The sequence below is a fragment of the Vigna radiata genome, chromosome 2 (genome assembly GCF_000741045.1).
Source record: "Vigna radiata var. radiata cultivar VC1973A chromosome 2, Vradiata_ver6, whole genome shotgun sequence".
NCBI classification, from domain to species: Eukaryota; Viridiplantae; Streptophyta; class Magnoliopsida; order Fabales; family Fabaceae; genus Vigna; species Vigna radiata.
The window spans coordinates 21,435,002-21,459,034 of NC_028352.1; the positions used below are offsets into that span (position 1 = coordinate 21,435,002).

The following is a 24,033-nucleotide window of genomic DNA, read 5'->3' on the forward strand; positions in this document are numbered from 1 at the left end:
TTGTTTGAATAAGAGCACAGTAGTTGTGACAATTGATTGATATATATTGAGGTTCTTTAGAATTATCAATATCAATTAATTGTTTTTAAATTGTTTTGTGTGATGTGGTGTGGTTGTAATTTGGTATCTGTGAGTATCAATTGGTATTTTGACATGAGGAATGAGTAAAATTGCTTAGATGGTCCCTTAGGTAATTTGGTATATCAAATTTTCATTTCTAGGTTATGCATAGGTGAATATTTGATCATTGGACTAAAATGGTTTTCGAAAAATCTAAGAGTAAAGGTGGTATCACTAGTTGGGTGAGTTAAGGCTCGCTAGATTAAGGTTTGTTGGACATGTTTGTAAAATAAGCTCCTATTTGACCTTTTTCACTGGGCGAGGGAGCCACTTACTTGACAAAAAATTTGATAAAAATCTAATAAGCTCAAGGTGGTTTTGGTTGCTAAGCATGTTTAAGTTTTGTTGGCTGAATTTTAAAGAATTTACACCCAATACTCATCAATTGAACAAGCCATTTAAATAAATAAAGCCTAGGAAGCTCTGGTAGTATCTTTTTGCTAAGCAAGCCATTCTTCTAACTTAGCGAACTATTCTCCTAAGGTAGCTTATTAAGCGAGAGAATGTGGATGTTGAACAAAAATAGTTTTTTATGTATGAAACATATTAAAAATACTTTGGAATTTGACTAATTGCATGAGATGAGACATGTAATGTATAAAATTGTGTAAATAATGAGTGTGATGACTTCTAGGGAGGAAATGCTATAATGAATTGAATGTAAGGTGTATTGTATAGTGATTTGATGAGATTATCTTAACTCTATTAATATTCAACTCACATAGAGAATGATATCAAATTGTGAGAGTCAACGAAGATTCTTACAAAATGGTGTTTTAACATAAAAAAATGACCAAACCATACAAATATAAAAAAATTATTTTGTTATATTAGTAGAGAATTATGGTCCTAATTTATTTATTACTTTGTGAGAATAAGAAAGAGTATTACAGGTGAAAAATATCTTACACATCTTCTAAAATTATATTCAAATATTTGTTATGATTAGGACCGTGAGAGATTAACTAGTTTGGATTATGCTTTTGATTTGATACCTACATATTATATTGAACATTTTATTCTTGTTATATATTATTAATGGACTGTTATGAAGAGAACTACATCTATGAAAAATCAAAATTTATATTTTATATAATTTATTATAATTACACTAACTTATATATTATTGTTCGTTTTGGATCATCTTTTATAATCATACGTTGTACATGAAAAAAAATTATATAAGTGAAAGTGATGAATAACAATAAGACTACTTATGATTTGTGTTTGGATTAGCAACTTCATATGTATAGAGAAAAAAATTGGAATATAATGAGATAAAAAAATATGAAAAAGTGTAAAATGACATCATATTTACTAACAACTATGTGTAATGTAGGACTGAATGGAAAATTCGAAAGTACTTTTAGATACCAAAATGAAAATAAGTCGAAGAATTATTCAATAACTAAATTAAAAATAATGACATGATACAATGTTATAATTCTTAAAGAGAAAATATAATAACCAATTTTTATCTCTTTTAACAAAGACAAATTAAATAACCTCTTTTAAATTCTGAAGCCTTTTCTTATAATATACTGATTTTAGAAACTAAAATGACAATGTCACACACTTTTGAAGATTGAATTTGATTATTAACTATTATGCAGTCACTACTTTGTGAAAGTGTTTTATAAATTAAAATTAACTTGTTCTTAAACTAATTTGTGAAACCTATCCTTTTAACATTTTATTTTTTGACTTATATTTATACTAACTTAACTTAATGTATGAAAAATTTTAAATTAAAAAAATTAAATGTTTTTAATCTCTAAATTATTATAAAAATTATTTTTTATTTATAAACTAAATTATAAATCCTAGAATTCATAAAAATAATGTAAAACATTATTTCTAACATGAAAAGATTATATTATAAAACTTATAGTTTAATGTTAAACTTTTAGAATGATGTTTTACAGTACTTTCACAAAAAAAAAAAAAACTAAATATTTTATAATTCAATTTAAGAATAAAACATTGTTTTATAATATTTTAGAGAAAAAAAAAAAGAAACGTATTTAACTTTTTAAATAATCATCCCATTTTCTTTACTACTTTTTCTCTTAAAAAAGAATTGTTTAGAAAAGGTTTATCCAAATAATACTTCAAATAACACCCTTACAAGAACCAGCTATATTGAAACTGGAATGAGAAGCCTTCTAAAATGCAGTTACAAACAACTACTTTCTTTGTCAAATGGAGAGTTCAGAGATTCACTCCCATAAAGAAATTGAGGACTGCCATGAATAGAAGAAACATGTTGCAAAATGAATTTCAAATGCTCTAAAGAAGAAGGATCAAACTTCAAAAGCTAAAAACAATCTTTTTTAACATACCAAGCTGGCTATCAGAGACCAAATTATAGGTTCCTCCGCCGTTTTGGATGAATAGAATGATGAAGAACACGGCGAGGCTGCCTCCGCTCACCGGAAAAGCATATGTCAGGAACAAACATAGCATTGTCAGATGTATATCGCCGGAGTTCCGGGCAGTGTAATCCGGAAGCCGTAGGAGGGGAAGGGATTTGAGGAACTGTCCAGGATGAATCTGGAACACGCCCCAAGAAGCCATCATCATCAATTTCCTCTTCACTAGACCTCAAAACAGATGAATCAGAATCCCCAAGTTTACCACTGTCAGCCTGCAAAGATTTTCATTGGGAGATGAGATCAGGAATGGACAGTGTATAACTATATATATCAGCTCTCAAGCCAACATCAAAATGGAAAATGAATACTACTTTATTTGCAATCTCAAAACAAAGTCAAAGTCCATCAGCTTAGCATACTAGTTTAGGTAAATGATCCAATGATACTTCAATTTGTGTAATGTATCTGGATCCAATATCTGATACTTTAAGATATTTTACTGATATTTATCAATAAAGTATCTAATCTATATTATGATTACAATAACTTGTAATTCTCTTTATTTTGACAACCTTCAGCACATTTGATTTCAATTAGGATTCACACAATAATAATCATATATTTATCATGTTTTTAAGCATTAATGTACATTTTCAATATATATATATATATATATATATATATATATATATATATATATATATCACCTATTGTATCTTATTATTTTCAAAATAAACATATCGAGTATGATATATGTGTCCCATCCAATACACAAATTGGATATCATAGGGTAAAATATAGGCGTACATAATGCATCCCTAGCTGGTAAGTAATACATGGAAAAAGAACAGACAGCTGATTAAGATTACAAGCACAAGAAAAGAGGTTTGATAAATAAAACATCGGAATACATCTGCCTTTCACAAGTGCATATCTTTTAAACTGGATCAACTTCCTCACATTCTCTTCCTGACAATATCAGAAGTTTTGTGGTACTCAAAATCAACAGGACTACTCCTTATCATTTATAGGAAAAAGGGTCAAAATAGGTTTTAAACCTATTTTATCTTTTTGCATGCTAATTAGGATTTGTCATAAGGGAGTTAGTTTCTGTTGTGGAGGCTACGGTTGGATGTTAGTTTATAACAGAAGTTGGTCCCCAAAGCTTTAAATAGGATCTTTGTTGTTGAAGAAGGGAGCTTTTCTTTTTTTTAGTTACAACTGGACAGATTCCGGTGAGAAACTAGGAATTTTTTTCAAAATAAAGCCTTTTAATCTCTCAACCAAGAAAAAGCTCTATTTCTCACAATAAATTTTTCATATATTTATGGGACCTATTTGTCCATAGTTTAGTGATACCACGATAACATGTTAAAAGGGAATTTACTTCCAGAAGTTTAATAGTGGATAACACGATAGGTCCAACAGACAACAAATACAGTTACAATAAGCTTTGGATGATTCTAATACTATTTGAAAAAATGAACTTTAAGCCTAACTCTATCTTATAAAACTTGCTTGAAAGGGAAGGTTTGACCCTACTTATATTCTATAAATTCGTTTTATCTCTAATTGATATAGGATCTCCAAAAGTCTGGATTACTTCTACTCCAATCAAGTTTAGGTAGCAAAGGATGCTCTTATCCGTCATTTGTTTGACTATAGTGTAAGTCTATGATTAAGTTCCCATTACTTTCTTAACCAAAGGGAAACAAAAACTAATGTAAAACATATTCGAATATGATAGGTATAGACCGGGGTACCAACATAGTTGAGATTTCTCTCTATACAGCAATGCATTTGCATGCCTAGTGTAGGAACCTAATGCAGATTAATGTAGCCATCTACATTGTTGTACCAACACCAATACACGCATAAATTTGTGAGCTAGAGTAGGAGGGGTCGGCTATACATACTATAAAGACATGATAAATATCTATGATGCACGTATCTTTATCTAACAAGTATTTATATCTTATATGTATTTGTATCGGATACTTTATCGATATTTATTGATAAAATATTTAATTTATAAATTATTGATGACACACGTATCATAATTGTGCATCATAGATAGAAATGTATCTGGTTATCAGAGTTCTAAGTCCCCTTACCCTATCACCGCAAAAAAGAATAGAAGCTACACAAAAACGAATAGACTAAATTGCAACTAAAAAGCATACCTTAGATGATCCATCCATATAGTTATAATACTGACTGAATTCATTTAACCCGAGAAATTCTTCCATGGGCCATTGTGAGATGTTTCCAGCAGTATAACCGCCACCATAAGACACCTTGTTTGGTGGAAAGTCCTCAACTCCTCCCATTTCGGAGGGAAACACTTCATTAAAATTTGGTGGCTGTGGCATGGAGGAAACGTTTCTGGAGATGGATGAAGATTTAGCATCAGATATTTTCTCCCCAGATTGTGATTTGACAGAGGATGAGGAAGCACCAGGCTCAGTAGCTTCAAGGCCTACTCTCACACCAGTAAGCAAAAACCTCTGGTGACCAGAGACACAGGCATTAACAGTGTGAATAGATACATCACAATTCCTACATAGCAAAGCCCGATCCTCTAAACAGAAGAAATAACCAACCATTTCCTGTAAAGTGAATGGCACACTTCAACATCAGAAGCAATCCAAAATAATAAAAGACTCATATGTAACTAAACCAGAAAAGCTAACAGATCAAGAAAATTCTCTCTTGCTAACAATGTCAAATAGCCAACCACAGATTCAAAGCACAAATAGTTTGGTTTGACAAAATTCTGAAAAACTACAAAAAACAAAGCAAATGCCACATTCAAACCATTTCTATAACAGAGGGAAACTTTATCATCATAAAATCCTCAAAATGCCAATTTGAATCAAAGATAAATGCACTCGGTGAGGAAATTTGTTTTCAAAGTTTCAAAGAAAAATTCATTCTTGAGACTTTATCTTCCGTGAAAAGTTTATCATATCTAAAAATGTTTTCTAACACACTATAACTGTACAATAGTCACTTAATAAACTCAGTCAAAACAGGGAAGTTAATAACTGCATTTAACTCTGAACAACATCAAGGTCACTAAATGCATAAAGGCTCACAAAGTGAAAGTAAAGTCCCCTGAACAGATGAATCAAAGTTTAATCCTTGTTTTTATAAGATAAAAATATCCATCTATTAGCACAAGTGGTTAACAATGGTAACTGGTAAGTAACCTTGTAAAAAGTTATTTTTGAATCGTTAGTCTAGTTCCTAAAAAACTTCAATACACTTTTAGTCCCTGCATTCATCCGGAAAAGATATGCTACTTAAAAGAACACTATTTAACAACGTTATTCATAATTGAATGTAATTTATTAAAAATCACAAAAGTTGTATAGTTTTCACTTCATATTTAATGAACTATGTTCATGGTAATGTAGTTTCCAATAAATTTGATCAACAACAGGGGCTATTAGGAAAAAGTGTATTAGAGAGTCTGTTGTTTGCACTACACCAGAACAGCGTTTGCACTAACTCTAGTTTGTTATTAGATATTTGTGGGCACCCACTTACTTATTTGTAGATGATCTAATATTATGGCACTTGACATGATAACCCCCAAAAGAAGAGATGTAATTTAACATGAGAAAGTAAATTTTAAGAGTAAATCAAAACCGACATAGTAAATATATGAACTTTCCAATAAATTTTGATCAATAACAAGGAGTACTAGGAAAAGTTTGTTAGAGTGGTTGTTGTTTGCATTACTCCTGAACAGGGTTTGCACCCACTTACTCTGAATATGGGATTAACTATTTATGGCACTCACTTGTTTAGTGGAATTAGATATTTTTAGGCAACTAGCTTCTTGAATATGGAATTAGATATTTCTGGATGGTTTAATAACAGTCAGATAACACTTGCCGTGATAGCCCCAAAAGATAAGTAATAGCATTTAACAAAGTAAAGTATAACTCAAAATCAACTTAGTACATATATGAACTAGAAACATAATCAATTTTGGTCAGTACTAAAACCGAAATGTTTTGACCCAAATAATAATAATAAGAGGCTTCTCATCCGTTTCCCAAGTTGTATTTCCACTGATACCAAACATTAATCATTGAAAACAACTAAAGAAATGGTTGAAGATTTTACTTGCATGTACCAAATTATAATACATAAAATGATAAACCCACTTTGTAACATGTATTAAAGTTTATAAATTTGAAAAGGGTTTTCCATGAAAGGAAAGTTAAGAAGCATGAACATGAGATACCTGACATATGTCACACTTTGGGACGTGGGAAGCAGAGAGAGAAAGGGGGACCCTTTGGTGCTTGGTGGCGAGCTTGTTTGCGGCGTGAACCTTTTCATCGCATTCCAAGCAAAGTGCGGCTTCGTCTGCGCAACAGAGGACCTTGGCCTCTGCAGCTTCGCACACGTTGCACTGAATCTTCATGGTGATTCTGAACCAAGTTGGAGCGAGTTATTGTGACCCAGTTGGAAGGGGTTCGAAAGAGAAGAGGAAATTTTAAAGCTTGGGTGTGTGAGAGAGAAGGGAACACGAGGGCCGACTGAGAAGGGCAGAACAAAATGCGCGATATTTTTGAAGAGTGTGGAGATCAATGCCACGTGCCACGGACACCGACTTTGCCAGGTTGGGACAGGACCGGCGGGTTGGGACAGGACCGGACCGTTTGGTTCACATTACTAACATTTTTGCCTAAGTAGCATACTTTCTCTTTCTTTTTTTACCTTCGATAATACATTGTTCTGTTTGGTTTCAAGTCAAACTTTGACTCTCCCGGAGAGTTAAATTTTGACCTTTGAGTTAGTTTTTTTTTTTAATAATAATGAAAAGGAGATTAATTTAAAAAATAAGTGTCTAGATATAATATTTCAATAAGTAAAAAGATTAGATAACTAAATTTCTATAAATAGATATATTTAAAAAAAACTAAATTAGAAAAATATGTAGATAAGAAATATTTAATGAACGAAAATAGAAAAGAAAGAATTGTAAGAAAATCATGAAGAGATATAATTGAATTTATTCAGTTGTAAATAACATATTAATTTAAAAAATAAGTTTATTCAATAGATAAATTTTGAAAAGTAAATGTTTGAATGAATAATTATTTATAAGTACGCATATGTTAAGAAATATAAATAAGAAAATATGTAAATAATACAAAATTGTGCAGAAGTAGAGGAAATAAATAATTTTAAAAACAATTCAATGGGAAGTTTTTTTATATAATTGAAATTATTGAGTTGTGTATAATGAATATGAAAAAAAAAATTGATTAATTAAAAATAAATTTAAATAATGATTGTTGGAAATGAAAGAAGGAAATTATAGAAATAAATTTCAGAAGTAACATTTTTAACTTATTTTTATAATTTATGACTATAATTGTTTATATATTTAAATAAATAAATTTGATATTTGTATATAAGTTGTCATTCTAATGTTAAAGTTATATTTTATTGAAAGTCATCTCTAGTTAGCATTCCTTTCTAATGTGGTTGACTAGTAATACATGTGTAGTAACATCCATATTTATTTGATGGCATGTATCTTATCTCACCTTATATTAAGAAGTGAACTTTAAGTCTAATTCAACCCCACAAAACCGACTTGTATAGTGAGGTATTCACCCATATTAAAAAATACTTTAAATATATTATATGTGTGTCAATAAATTTAAGAAAGTCACTCTATATTATATATATATATATATATATATATATATATATATATATATATATATATATATATATATATATATATATATATATATATATATATATATATATATATATATTATAATTTGTCCTTATCTCTAGTCGATGTGAGACTTCCAAGGCTCTGATACCATATTAAGAAGTGGATTTAAACCTAAATCAACCCCTTGTATAGTGAGGTTTACACCCCACTTATATATTAAAAGTTAGCCTTATCTCTAGTCGATGTGGGACTTCCAACACCTTAATCATTTAATTCATGTTAGCATTATATCTTCAAAGTCGCATATGTTGAACAAGTCTTCCCAATGAGGTTGACAAGTGTTGCATGCATGGAAACATGCATGTTGTTGGACGACACATGTTCAAAGACATCCCAACTATCCAATGCATAATAAAATTATATCTCATTTGAGGTAACATCTAGTGAGCACACATTTTAAATTAAATTGACTAGTTTTGCCTATGTNAAAACATGGATGTTAATTTGATGAAATGTGTCCTAAGTCACCCAACCACCCAATATAAGTCAAGGTTATATCACATATAAGGACATATTTGCCAACATGCATTTCTACTTTACATTGTGCATATGTATATTATAAGTATCCACGTGCTCTTTCATGAACAAGTCAGAAGTGGATGTTAGAGATAAAGGAGATATTCGTGGAATATTCTCTATATCAAAAGTCGTGTTGAGGAGATCCTACAACCTACTTTGGATAAAGTATTGCAAAAAGAATGCTTGCTTTGATAAGTTGACTTTAACCTATGATTGCTACCTATGAAAAGGCTACAAAGATCTCAAGTTCAAAAGATAAGCATTGTCTAACATATCTTTTCCATGAAGCCTGTATATGGAAGAATCCTTGGAAAGAAGATCAAGAAGGATAAGCACACGAACCATGTGAAAGAAAAAAAGCTCATACTCGTGCAAGATCATAAACACTGAGAATATACTTACAAGCCTAAAAAAGTCACAAGCTTACATTTGTAAGAAGTGAGGAAAATCCTACAAGCTTTATTAGATTTAGTTGTATCATAAACATATCCTCTCTTTGAGAGTTATCGTTTAAGACTTGTAAACAATCTGATTGATTGTAAATTCTAAAGAGAATTCAATCACTTGGTGATTAACTAGTTGAGTTAAATGCCTATTAGGCAGCGCAACAAGAGTTACTAATGGAAACCAGGAGCGGGTGAAAATCAAACTAGGAAGCGTATAAAGTAGATACCAGGATTGTCTAGTGGAAATCGGAAGTTTGTGAAACTCAAACTAGGCGGCATATTACCGGGATTGTCTAGTGGAAACTAGAAGTGGGTGAAACTCAACTAGTTAGTGTAATAGGTGTTACCAGGATTAACTATGTGTAACAAAGAGTGGTGCTAATAATCAGTAGTAATATTGTTGACATGGAACCCTCTAAAAGGTCTTAGAAGAGAATTAAACGCAGCTTAGTTGAATGAACCAGTATAAAATTGTGTGTTTATTGCTTTATCTTCACAAAACATTATTTACAACATTGTAATTTTTGCAAAATTAATCATTGACAAGCACGATTGTCACTAAATTCCAATTTTCTTCAAAGGCTTTCTCTCTTAAAACACTTTAGTACCTTTGCTAAAACGCTTGTAAAACTCTTTATCTTTAAACGTGAGTTAAACAATGCTTTACAAATTAAACGTCTAACAACCTATGTAGACTGTCTAATCATTACTAAAGTTGTTAAATGCCTTTTGGCTAAAATTTTTCCACAACACTATTCAACTCCCTTCTAGTGTTTTCTAGTTATTTCATTCAAAGTGTCAAGGTCGTTATTTTTCCTCTTTCAGGCATGTATGGTTACACGTCTCGTCTCCTCTCAAGCATTTATTTAGAGCATTGAGGTTGCTTTTTATCCTTTTTCAGGTGCCTTGATTGGAGAATCTTGGATTTTTAAGGTTTCTCTTTCTTATTCATCCATGATTGTTTCCGTTGTTATCTCTTATGACCTCCCTTTTTGTCACCATTGCGTTTGAACCATCCATATATATTTTTTCTCTTGTGCCAAAGATGACTTTTGTTAGTTTATTTACAGTCGTGGTGACTCTTCAACAATAACATCTTTATCCACTGGATGTCAATAATGTATTATTTAACAACGATTTGCAATAAGAGATTTACATGGAGCAACTTCCCAAATTTGTTGATCAGGGGGAGTTTTGTGAGTTTTTATTCGTCTTCTATGTCATTTTCACAAATCATTATCAATTTGCTATCACTCGAGTGCATAAACATATATCTTTACTAAGATTTTATTAATTATATTAATAACAAGTTTAGTACATACGATTTGTATACACAAGTTTGAGAAAGAATGTTAGATTAATATCTTTATTTTATCTTTATATTTTATCTTTAGATAGTTTATTATTATTTATTATATGTACTTTAGACTTAACACATTTTTCTTCTATTATAAATAAAAGACTCTATGTATATATTTAACACAATTAATCTCATACATAATTATATTCAACATTATAAAAAAATATATACAAAAATAATTTTTCTTCTATATATTCAACATTTAAATATCACTAAACATAAATTGAATAACCAGGTTTGTGAAAGTTAAAAAAAAAAGGATAAAACATCATCTTTTTACTTTACCCTTATTTTCCTCTAGAAAGCTAATAAAAGGAAATGAAAAATAAAAGTATTGAAAAACATATCTAATTTTTTTTTCTAAGATCTAGATGCTTAAAACATCAAGTATCGCTATAAACAAATAAATAATTGTGAACTTAGCACAACTGTCACTGTTACTTTTCGTTTTTTTCAATATTTCTTAAGCTTAAATATGTTTTTAGTCCCTATATTTTGGGACCATTTTGATTTTAGTCCCTCTTTCAAACTAAGGTACACTTTAGTCCTTCAACTTTAGAAAACTCTGGTTTTAATCCTTTTTACCAATTTTTTTTTAACTTTATTTGTTGTTTCAAAGACGTTTCTCAGTTAACATTGAAGCAAAAATGTGTCAAACAATGTAAACAATCCAAATACTATAGTGAAACGTGCTTGAAACAACAAATAAAGTTAAAAAAATTTGGTAAAAAGGACTAAAACCAGAGTTTTCTAAAGTTGAAGGATTAAATTGTACATTAGTTTGAAAGAGGGACTAAAACCAAAATCGCCCCAAAGTATAAGGACTAAAAACATATTTAACCCTATTCGTATTTCTTATAAAAGTAAGTACTCTGTCAGCACGAATGTGCAGAAACCCACACCATACCATGTCGTGCTGTGTAGCACTGGAATTTCATAAAATCTTATATTTTATTAACTTTTTCCTATTTTCGAAACATATTGTAATATTTCCAATAAGATAACTAGTACATTAAATATTACTTAAAATAATGATATTTATATAATTTTTTTTATAATATTTAAATATTATTTATGTGTCATTTTGTGATTGGTTTATGGTGATATTTATAATTATTATTATTAATTATGAAGTAATTTTGGACCAATCACAAAAAAACATGTAAATGATGTTTAAATGTTGTAAAAAAATAGGCTTAATACCTCTTTTGGTCCCTCTTTTGGAGGTGAATGTTCAAGTGCCTCCTACCTTTTTTGAAAAGTTCAATTTTGTCCCACCTTTTGAAAAAAGTGTACAATCAAGTCCTTTTGGGTCACGGCGTTAAAAATTTAACGTTTTACCTGACATCTGTGCAACTTGGCTGTTTTTTGCTCAGAACGTTTAAGGGTAAAGTTGGGATTTTAAATAAATTCACTTGGTTAAGAAGTAAAAGGGGTTAGGGTTTGGTTTCTACCTAATTGGTCTTTGAAATTTGGAAAGTGTTCGTGGAGAAATAGGAATGGCTTCTCAAGAGTGTTCTTCGGTTTCGAAAAGTTGAGTCAAAGGGTGTTCTTCTCGTTCGTCCCATGGTGGTGCTTGTAGGGGAGGTGGGTTAATCCCAATGTGTTATTGTGGAGATATTACAGTAATCAAAGTGTCCTGCATCCACTTCACCCTTAAACGATGTTATTGTGGATGTGGAGATATTGTGGAAGTGGGTTGGATGTTGCCACGAAGTGCAGAGAAATTTTCCTTCTAGGATATTTTAGTCTCCCGAGTTTCTAAACTTTCTCCATATTCCCCTTGGATAATGCTTCTCATAATTAAAGAAAAAGTATGAAGAGAAAAATTTGTACCAGAGTAATTTACATGCAAACTATCAATTGCCCCTGCCTCTACGGATTCTGCATTCTTACCTGTAACTAGTTAAAAAAGTTAAAATAAAAAATTGAATTGCCAGAAATTTAACACAAAGAAACATTACCAGAAGATTGCTCTGCATACTTTATTAATTTTATAATCTCTTCCTAGCAAAACCCATTGGAAAATAAGGTTATGATATATACTTGTCAAGAGTAAAAGAGATAGAAAACTAAGAAATTCATCAAAAAAGTACCCTTTGCAAACCATTCTGTTGCAAGATGCACTGAAGCGATGGAAGAATAGTGCCAGCCACGAAATTTTGATTTGGTGGGCTGGTAGGACTAACAACTGAACCAGAAGCATTGTTTGAAGGACCCTAAATCCATTTACTTAAAATCCCAACTTTACCCTTAAACGTTATGATAAAAAAACTGCCACGTTGTACAGATGTCAGGTCAAACGTTAAATTTTTAACGCCGTGGCCCAAAAGGACTTGATTGTACACTTTTTTCAAAAGGTGGGACAAAATTGAACTTTTCAAAAAAGATAGGACGCACTTGAACATTCACCTCCAAAAGAGGGACCAAAAGAGATATTAAACCAAAAAAATATTATCTAAAGTAACATTATTCATTATTTACTGCATTTCACTCACTTAATTTCTAAATAAGTTATAGCAATTTGCTTAAATAGTATCTTTCTCTTAACTTCTTTCACTTTACTACATATGTTAATTTGATAAAGAAAAAAAAATCTGTTTTGCACTTGAAAGTAGATTCCATCACACTGTTTTAAATATGCTGAAAACATCCTAAAATAATAACAATAATTAACTGCAAAACATCATTTATTTGGGAAAATGTGTCATCATTTGGATAACAATGCTTATATATATATATAGTCTAATAAGTTGATGTATTAAAAATATTTAAGTATTTAGTGGTATCAAAATTAAGGGTCTATAAGATCTATATATGATTGAATATTTTATAATAAAAAGTATGCTTATGTTAAATTTTACACTTTAGTTTTCATAATTATGAAATTGCATATTTTGTTCTTGTGAATCTATAGCAATACATGTATCATAATTTTATTTTTAAAAATTTGAACACTGTATTAAATGACATGTTTTAAAACTTAAATATTTGAGTTATATATTTATATTTATTTTTAAAATAAATTTTGGGTTAAATATGTTTTTCGTCCCCCAACTATTGGCCGTTTTTGTGTTTAGTCCCTCTTTCAAACTATAGTACAATTTAGTCCTTCAACTTTAAAAAATTATGATTTTAGTCTTTTTTACCAAATTTTTTAAACTTTATTTGCTGTTTCAAGCACGTTACATTATAGCATTTGGATTGTTTACACTGTTTGACACATTTTTACTTCAATGTTAACTGAGAAACGCGTTTGAAACAACAAATAAAGTTAAAAAAATTTGGTAAAAAAGACTAATACCAGAGTTTTCTAAAGTTGAAGGACTAAATTGTACTATAGTTTGAAAGAGGGTCTAAACACAAAAACGACCAATAGTTGGGGGACGAAAAACATATTTAACCCATAAATCTTTATTAATTAAAATAGATTGTAATATTGTTATGGAATAATCTTAAATTGGTAAGTGGAAATCAATAATATTTTAAATCAAACCGCGCTTAACAATGAAAAAATTGACTCCAAAGTCGTCTTTTTAATTTCGATTGAGGATTATTTTTAGATATGTAATAATTTTACATTATTTCAAAATTAATATAAAGAATAATTTAAATATATTTTTCTCTTTTAATACTTTAAAATACCTTTTAAAAACAAAATTGTAGAAATTGTGATAAAATTTTCAAAAACAAAAATATCTAAATATTTATATATTTATTTTGAGTTATATATATATATATATATATATATATATTTATTTATATTTATTTTAAAATAAATCTTTATTAATTAAAATAGATTTTAATATTATTGTTGTATAGTTTTAGTTGGTAAGTGAAAACCAATAATAATTTAAATATATTTTCTTCTTTAACCTTCTAAATGTCTTTTAATATTAAAATTTTAACAAATCTTTGAGTTTTAAATCAAACAACACTTAACAATGTTATTTTAATAAAATTGAAGTTGAAATATTAACACCTTATGTAAAAATGAAAAAAAATGACTCCAAAGTCGTTTTTTTAGATTGAGGATTTGTTTTAAATATCTAATAATTTTACATTATTTCGAAATTAACATAAAAAATAATTTAAATATATTTTTTCTTTTAATACTTTAAAATATATTTTAAAAAAAATCATAAAAATTGTAATAAAATTTTCAAAAACAAAAATATCTAAAATGAAATAATTGATTCTAACCTTAAAACGTGCATAACCAAATTCCTAAAAAGTTATAAAACATCTTAGTCCACAAAAGTAGTATACCAAAAAAACATAAGAACAAGTAGGTCTAAAAATTGACATGCTCACATTGCATTGTCTCACTAGAAGATCCTATGTATTTTCATTAACTTGGTTTGTAAACATTTTGGCAATTTCATAATCACTTTGATTCCATTTCTAGTAAGACAAGAAGTAATGGTGAATGAGGTACAACCCATTGCATCCCCAATGCCATAACTCCATGAACATGATTGATGCATGTCTTGGTCTTGAATATGGAACAACATTTGTTAAAAGGTGATGGGACAAATTGTGTAGAAGGAGATGGAACATATATTTTGGCTAGTTGTGCCATACCTTGATTCATTTGTAGGGCATAGTATGTTATATGTAGTGATAGTTGGCTTGGTTAAAGGTGCAATACTTTAATGAATGTGGGACAATATATTGAATCATGCAATAACATGGATTCATTGTTGTGTCATTACTTTATGAAGCATTGTAATAATAGAACCTAAAATAAATAAAAACACAACATTTTCCTTTGTTATTTGATTCTTATTAGGTTGTGGAGTTGACACTTTTTATATGTTGTTTGCTGGTTTACCTGTTCCACTATTGTGTATAACCTATTGCATTTGGAGCTTTCAATTGCTTTAATTTAAATTTCAATTTTTAAGGGTTTCCAAAAGAAAAATTTGGAACACTCCTATGGTTTTTGCTCAACTCAATTATATATGGTCTTATAATGATTACATTAGTCTTAATAATTGAAACTTTTCCATAGAAAAAAAATATAGTTAACAAAATCCTTTTTGATAAAAGGAAGGGAACTAGAAAGACTATTGAATTGGGTAGTTTTATTTTTCTTTACAAAGCTTTACCTTAAAAGAAACACCATTTTTGAGTAAATAATTAATGTATGGAGTATGAATAAGTGTCAAACAATGTGTTTGCAAACTGGATTTTGAAATTATGTGAAAAGAGAAAAACACTGGATAAAATTTTCATGGGAATTCTAGCGAGACAAATAAAAAATAAATATAAGGAGTCTTTTTATAAAATTAACTTGTGAAAAAGGTTTTTTTTTTTCAAAAAAAAACTATGAAAGAAAATTTCACCAAATTGGATTATACGTAAATTTGTTTAAACTTTTTAAGAAGTTTTCTTTTCTTTCGAACAGGTCTTCATCAAAAAATTATTCAAATATATCCACGCAAGATGTTTTCACCAATAAATATTTTGTTGTAAGAGCACGTGTGAACAAGTTTTTTTACAAGGACATCAAGAGAGAATAATATGAAAGAGAAAAAAAATGAAATGTGTGTTTTTAGAAGTCAAAATTAGGGTATGCATAAGCTAGTTTCTTTTATATAAGATTTTTGAATTTTTATTTTTTAATTTGTGTATAAGCTAATTTTAAGTTATGAAAAAAATTGTGTGAACAAATATCTCTAGAACAACTTCTAAGAGAAAAAAATAATTAAATGAATTTTTTCATAAGTTAAAATTAGTTTACACATAATTTTAGTTGTATAAGTTTTTTCATATATTTTCATTAAACTTTTGTTTTAAACTAGACATAAGTTTACTTTAGCTTAAAGTCTTATATTTTCGTATTTTTTTTAAATATTTATAAAGAAGATTATCTAATCATGGATGAAGATTCAGATAGTTTAACATAAGTGTTTGTGGTTTTCCTTTTCCATAAACATATGTCATGCAATCACATATAAGATCACATATTTATGCAATGAACAATACAATCATGTTCATAAATATGCTTTAGACAAATTTAACACATTGATCAAAAAGCATATAACATGTAAACATAGAACATGTAACACAGATCACACATGTGTTATTAATTATGTGTTGTCATCATAAAAAACATATATTACTGAGATTGTGGGTTAAATTAAACCTTTGTTCTCCCTATCAACAATCTCAACAATTATTGCATTTCTCAAAGGAGAATTACACATAACCTGAGAGTTAATGGTGAACTAATATAAATTGTTGTGTTATTGTTGTCTACTAGATGGTCTATTTGTTTAAGTAAAGAGTCTTAAGATTGATAAAACCTTCCTTTTATAGCCAACAAGTTACTTCATCTTACACCTTTGTACATAACTTTGGTCATATTTAAAATGTGAAAAATCATTGAAAAATGTGATTATTCTTCTTTATTGGGGATTTTTTTATCTTGAATAGAGACTCAAGTGATTATCTATCTCACATTTACTTATCACAAGGATAACTATGAAGCTCCAATACTACTTTGATATCGTATTTTCGTGCTTCAGACACATCATCGACATATACATGTAGTGAATGAATGAACTATGTTTTGTTTGATATGTTATTTTGAGCTAGACATGACCTTCTTCCTGGATATGTCAAAGATGACATAATCCACCTCTTAGACATGTATTTCTAACAAAAACTACACACGTTGACACAATCCACCTCCTAAGCATGTATTTCTAACAAAAACTACACACGTGTCCTTTTTAATTAAAAGAAACAAAATTAAATAAAAAACAAAAAACAACTAATCTATTTATTTCTTATTTGTTATATAAATGATTTTTGTGTATTCCATTTTAGGAGAAATGAAGAGACTAATAAATTCTACAACACTCAACATGAGAATTATATAAGAGAAAGAGAAAAAGAAAGAAAGAATAAGAAAAATAATTAATAAAAAAAACATGTGTTGTGTTGCAATTTTAGAACAAACAAAGAAAAGAAAAAAAAAAAGTGAGAAGAGACATGTGAAGTCTTTAACAAATATTTTAAGGTTAAACCACTTCAGAGGTTTCTATTTTCGCATTTTTTTTCCAATTTAGTCCCCGTATTTTATTTTTTACCAATTTAGTCCCAAAGATTGCAAAATTGAAAAAAATTAATCCTTACCGTTAAATCAAGTTAACGGGGTTAACTTCTTCCTCATCTATAAGGCTGAGGTGGCTATTCTTTATGACGTGGCGTGTACAGAAGCTATCAAGTGGCTATAATGATACACGTGCCTATTATTACTCAAGTTAATCACAAAATTAAAGAATTGTTTTTTTTTTCAGATTTTAAAATTATGGTTATTTTAAGATACAATTGGAATTAAATATCTTTCAACATGGGAGTGGTGTTCCAGCAGCACCGGCTCGTCGTCACCGACGATGTCTCCGGCTCATCCTCAGTCGTGCCTCGGTGCAACTTCTACCGGTCTGCCCACCGTCAAGCGCACACAAAATATGGCCGCTAAAGCCGCCGCGCGCCTTGCTCGTGTCATGGCGTCTCAGAACGCCATCGTCGACGACGGTGAAGATGACGACGATCTTGATTTTCGGTTCAGCGCTCCGCCTCCTGCATCTCTTTCTTCTTTCTCCAACAACGCTAGCAGTAACAGGAGCACCAGCAAGAATGCCTCCACTATTCCTCCGATTTTGGTCGCCAGGCCTAACAGTAGAAGAGGACACCAGAGGAGGCAACCTTAGTTCTGCGAGCCTTAGGTTTTGGTAGGGAGACTCAGATCTATATTACAGCTGGTGAGATTTATGGTGGTGAACGCTTTCTTGCACAATTGAGATCTGTATATCCACGAATTGTGAGTTTTTATTGGATTTATGGTTGTGAACTCAGATCTATATTTTTGTTTATTTTTTGGATATTAAAATGGTTCAGAATAATACTAATGGGTTGTTGTGGATTATGAAAAATTTTCCTTGCGCATTCTGTTTGTGGTTGAAAATTGGTCTAGCCCTCAGACCTGTTGGCCCTGATCTAAATGTGCATTTTCTCTTTTTCATCATCTTTTCTTCCTTTTCAAATTGTTCTACATGGAAGCATCTCATGGAAGCATCTGACTCTTCTTCTTCGCAATTTAAGGTAAAAAAGGAAACATTGCTAACCTGGGATGAGTTTTGAAGGAATGATATTCTAAAGCGACTTTGAAGGTTTGGTCTTTGGGTTGAATTGAACCCTTATTGGGAAAAGGCGAAGAGAGGGGCGGGTGGCTTTTGCATTTCATCCATTCCTCAAAAATCAGTTCATTCGAAAAAGGGGAAAAGAAAATGGAATTCAAGAAAATGAAATTAAAGACGAACAAAACATAATAGAATAGAAAGAAAGCCCTAAAAGACTTGTTCATAGAATCCAGAATCCATAGCAAAGAATGTTCATGAGAATCCCCCATTACAGCATTTGGGCCTCTCCTGCAAAAAGAGAAGATAGAAAGAGATAAACAGTGTGCGTTGCTTTGCAGAGAAAGTGACTGAAATACAAAGGAGAGACTACTGGACAGTAGAACAAAAGCAGAAAGCAGTGTCAGTGCGAGCATGTGTTCACCGGTCGTTCACCGGAACCAAGCTCCCATTTCAATTATAAATTAATCCTAATTTTAAAATCTTTCACAAAAACCCTAATTTTTAAATTTATTGTTTAAAATATTGACACGTGCAAGGGTATACATAATAAAACCCCGAGTCAAAGGTTTTTGTTCACGCCACGTAAAGACATCTGTCCAACTCACTTGCACACATAAGATGAAAGTTAACCCGTTAACTTGATTTAACGACAAAGTTAATTTCTTTCAATTTTGCAATCTTTGAAACTAAATTAGTAGAAAATAAAATACAGAAACTAAATTGGAAAAAAAACACAAAAATAGGGACATCTGGAGTGGTTTAACCATATTTTAATTAATTTATTTAAAGGCTTATATTCAAACTCATCTTAAGGTGATGAATATTTATGTTATTATATTGATAATTTATTATTGTACTGAATTCTCATTACTTTCTATTAGTACAAACAAATGTACTATATGCATGAGTTTTTTTTATAAGTAATTAAATTTCAAAAAATAGTAATTTAAAAAGAATAAATGATAACATAATTGTTAACACTCAAATTTGTCCGCATAAATTTTTTTTTTAAACACCCAAAAATTTGTAATAAATAGAGAAAAAAAAGGTGAAATAAGAGTTTCTCTGAAACTTTAGGAAAATATTACAAAAATTATTATTAATTAAAAAATTTATATTAAAATTTAATTAAAATAGAAAATGTGAAATTTCTTTTGCTAAAAAAATGATGAATGAAAAAAATAAGAGAAAACAAATAAAAAAAAGAAGATAAAGAAAATAGAAACAAAAGGTCCGGGTCCATTTTGTTTGGCCAACCTTTTTGAAAAAGAAGAAAAAAAAGAGAAGAAAAAGAAAGTCCATTCTTTTCAATACACCCACTCATTGCTTTCTTTGTACACATTCTTCTCAATAGCAAAATGGTAGCAAACACCTTCATCAATTCAGTGATGAAAATTCATGGTTTTCCCAAGACCATCGTTTCAGATAAAGATACGTTGTTTGAGTTCTTTTTGGCAACAACTCTTTAAAAGCCCAAGACACCACATTAGTCATGGTTCTATACTATTAGGTTTAGAATAAGTTTTATCAACAAGATATCTCCATATATGACAGTACCAATTTATAAAAAGGAAAATGATTAAAGGTGCAGCAAGTGTGTAATAGAAGGTTATGGAAGGGAGTGAAAAATAACTAGCTATGGTCCATGCTTCCAAGCATGGGAGCAAACTCGGTTAATGATGTAAAACTGAACCCAAGAATTCTAAACCTTTGCCTGCACAGAATGCCAATATCAAAGGCTTGTATGCATATATAAATTTGGTTATAATAAGCATGATTTTATCTCCAGTCCAATAAAACTCCCTTTATCTGACTATGATGTATATATACCTGGCATTAACAAATATAATACCAACCACTTTCGAATTAAAAACCTTTCTAAGCAATTTTCTTGCTATCCTCTGCATACTTAATATGAAATGTTAACCTTTGTCCGTTAAGCATTGCTCTCCCATGGATGATTAGTGTTAGTTTTGCCAAGATTTTTGCTAGAACTGGTTGAACTACTCCATGATGCTTGGTTTGAGTTGTCTCCGTGATCATGTTCAATTGTTTCATGGGGATAATAAACAGGCTTAGGAGGCATTTCAAGACTTTCAACTCTTTCTTCCAACATATCCACGACTCTCTTCATTGAAGGACGGTCATTTGGATTCAATTGTATACACCAAAGCGCAACTACATACATTTTTTTCACCAAAATCTTATCCTCTTCTGAGGCATCTTCTATTTCAGTATCTTTTTCATCTTTAATTTGATCATATATCCAAAAGGGGAAGTACTGTTGGCTTGAATGGTCTGCATGAGGATTTGAGTTCCTTCTCCTACTTCCCATTTCCATCAAAAGCATCCCAAAACTATAGACATCAGCCTTATTTGATACTCCACCTATNTTATTGTAGAATAATTCTGGAGCCATGTAACCCAAAGTTCCTCTAGCTTTAGTTAAAGCAATAGACGTATCTTTGACAGGATACAACTTTGCAAGTCCGAANTCTGANACCTTTGGAATGAAGTTATCNTCTAGAAGAATATTNTGAGGCTTAATATCAAAATGTAGAATTTGCACATCACAACCTTGATGAAGATAAGCAATCCCACGAGCTATGCCAAGAGATATTTCATATGTTTTCTCATAACTTAAAGGGACACTTTCCTTTTTGGAGAAGATGTGTTTATCCAACGAACCATTTGTCATGTATTCATAAACCAGAGCACGGTTTTCTCCTTCAGCACAATATCCAATAAGATGTACCACATTTACATGATGTATTCTTCCAATACTNGCCACTTCATTAATGAACTCTTCTCCATCAGCTTTCGTTTTTTTCAACATCTTTATGGCTATTTCTGGCCCACTTTGAAGTTTTCCTTTGTATACAGATCCAAAACCTCCTTCACCCAATTTAAATTTGAAATCTCTGCTCATTTTCTTAATTTCTCTATATCCGTACCTAATAGGATTTAGATTATTGTGTAGCAAAAACGTTTCAATGTTTTCATACATTGAGTAATGCCTACGTCGCCACGTATATATAAATATTGCAAGCAAAAGTGCGAATCCAAATAGAAACCTGGCTGCCACAAATATTAGAATAGGGGCTACCAAAATGAGATCTCCATCCACTTGCCATTTCGAAAAGTAATGTAAACGTGTTATTCTGTAGATTAGTCCTGCGCATATAAATTTCATGGAATGAGTAAGGCAATAAACCATGGTCAGTCAAATCAGTAAGTTTATTCAAATATGAAATCAGTTGACAAGGCATTACCCATTATGGCGAATACAAAATAACCTGCAAAATAACGCAATATAATAGCATCAAAACAAAAGAACACTCAGTATTTTAAGGATACTTTGGATACAATATATAAATAAACATACGTTTTTTTTTCAGAGAACGTTCATCCTAAGGATCGATCCTATGCATTTCTAGCGTCCTAAAATGCATTCAAATAACTTCTTGGTTTCTGATTTGTATGATGTTTTGAGGGATCCAGAGTTCCTGGTCCTTTCCCAAAACACCCTTTTCAAACAGATACATCTTGGTTAATGTTGAAATAAATTTGGAGAACATCGTGAACGTATCATGGAAATCCCATTGAACATCCCTTTAAGGCTTTTTGTTTAGAAACTTCTGTCAACTACTTGTTGAGTTAGAGTACAGAACGATATGCGTTTCAAAATTTATCAACTTTGATGCACAACTTGCAGGTTATCAGAATGAATCGTACAGAAATTGTACAGCTTACTAATGAGTCAAAATATAGATTAACTTTAAGTAGTCAGTACAGTAGTAATTGAAANGACAAAGATATNNGAGAAAGCTCTTACGTGCTATATAGATAGGAATTNCAGCTACGTATCCAAAAATCTGNTGCTGAATGCCTAGAACAGAAAAAGAAANCATTAGCATATATNGTAAAGATTAAAGCTATTTGTTTGTACAACACGTTTCAATAAAAAGGACAGAAAAATTGCGGTAGAAGATTTTTTTCTCACCGCACTTTCCTTTTCCAAAGTCAAACTGCATAACATGGCAATAGTCCTGATAACATCCGATTTGATTTGTAGTTTGATTGATGAAGCATCCCACACCCTTTCCACATTGGTCTATACATTTAACTAGTGCCCAAGACATCCAAAACCCATTATGCAGCCACTCGTGGATATCAACATACGAAACGTTGGTGCCATTGTTCCAGTTTGCAAAGGTAGCAGCTATTAAATGGCACCCAACCTTGATGTCCCTCATTTTGAATTCACTGGAATGAAGAACAGCATAGACATGGCCTCTAGAATCACATAGCATGCCATTCACTTCCACATATCGAGGATCATCGGTTACTGGATCAGTACAGTTTAGGAACGCTATAGACGGAGGAGTATCAGAAACCCCATTCCCATTCCAGAAAGTTAGTGGATCAGTCGCGTAATTGTTAGCACCACCAATGTAAGCGAAGTTCTGCGAAAAGATGAAATAGCGAGGAATGGAGCAAGCAGTGTCCTCCACAACACCTGCATCAGTCAATTGGATCTTGAATGTCTCGTAATCGATATTCTGCACATGGTATTTCCCTGAAAACAAGGTGAACACTGTCACATTCTTTACGCAATCTAATTCGTACCTTGGGAGGCCGCAACCAGGTGAATCGCCTTTGAGTCGGAAAGGGTAAGATATGTTGCGAATTTTTCCACATGAAGAAGGAGCACACAATGGACGACGATCCTGGGCACCGTGAGTTTGCTGGAATAGCACAATAATGATAACCACACAGGCCATCACTGATTGTGCAGAACACCAAAAGGAAGATAAGAACACCATTGTTTACCTCTTCTGGTTGTGTAAATGGAACATATCATACTTCAATAATTCACCAAAATCAACTAATAAGATACGATCACGCGTTGAACTTTCAAAGTGATTATGGGATGCTTCTTTTTGTACCTCTGTACTTGCTTCCTGCACCTTCATATTTCAAATAAAAAGACCAACAAACCCTTGGAATTGAGAAGAATATTTATTTACGAGATTTTGAGGAATGAGGTGGCATGATATTGGTATGAACAATTCTCTGATTTTCTTCCTATGTTTTAAGTGTGACAGGAAGGACGTGATTTGTTTTTTTCTTCGGTGCTGGAGAACAATTTTTACAGTTTTAGTTATTTACGCTACAGAATATCAGACTATGTGATTGTTGAAAGAACATTGAGTTTATTTGGAGAAAGAATATAACAGATTATACACTATTTCATTGGCGTTTTCATTGACGTCAAACGGCTGAA

The 24,033-nt window shown here is 30.8% G+C and overlaps 2 protein-coding genes across 5 annotated transcripts; both read right to left on the bottom strand.

The window, feature by feature from the left end:
• Positions 1-2,200: 2,200 nt before the first annotated feature.
• LOC106755633 (B-box zinc finger protein 22) lies at positions 2,201-7,094 on the bottom strand. 3 transcript variants are annotated; one of them, XM_022778787.1, is made up of 4 exons: positions 6,754-7,091; positions 4,679-5,104; positions 2,463-2,767; positions 2,201-2,363 (listed from the first exon to the last, which is right to left on the bottom strand). In XM_022778787.1, exons 1-3 carry the CDS (start codon positions 6,934-6,936, stop codon positions 2,486-2,488), a joined length of 891 nt encoding a protein of 296 aa, XP_022634508.1. In that variant the 5' UTR covers positions 6,937-7,091; the 3' UTR covers positions 2,201-2,363; positions 2,463-2,485. The 3 variants fall into 3 exon arrangements, with proteins under 3 accessions (XP_022634508.1, XP_022634509.1, XP_014493305.1); XM_022778788.1 differs by having other exon boundaries at positions 2,201-2,767; positions 4,679-5,002; positions 6,754-7,094; XM_014637819.2 differs by having other exon boundaries at positions 2,201-2,767; positions 6,754-7,088.
• A 13,281-nt stretch (positions 7,095-20,375) lies between these two features.
• On the bottom strand, positions 20,376-23,864 carry LOC106756400 (rust resistance kinase Lr10). 2 transcript variants are annotated; one of them, XM_014638814.2, is made up of 5 exons: positions 23,376-23,469; positions 22,750-23,265; positions 22,582-22,635; positions 22,019-22,042; positions 20,376-21,920 (listed from the first exon to the last, which is right to left on the bottom strand). In XM_014638814.2, the coding sequence occupies exons 2-5, from the start codon at positions 23,057-23,059 to the stop codon at positions 20,683-20,685; spliced, it is 1,626 nt and encodes a 541-aa protein (XP_014494300.1). In that variant the 5' UTR covers positions 23,060-23,265; positions 23,376-23,469; the 3' UTR covers positions 20,376-20,682. The 2 variants fall into 2 exon arrangements, with proteins under 2 accessions (XP_014494300.1, XP_014494297.1); XM_014638811.2 differs by having other exon boundaries at positions 22,750-23,864.
• Positions 23,865-24,033: the final 169 nt, after the last annotated feature.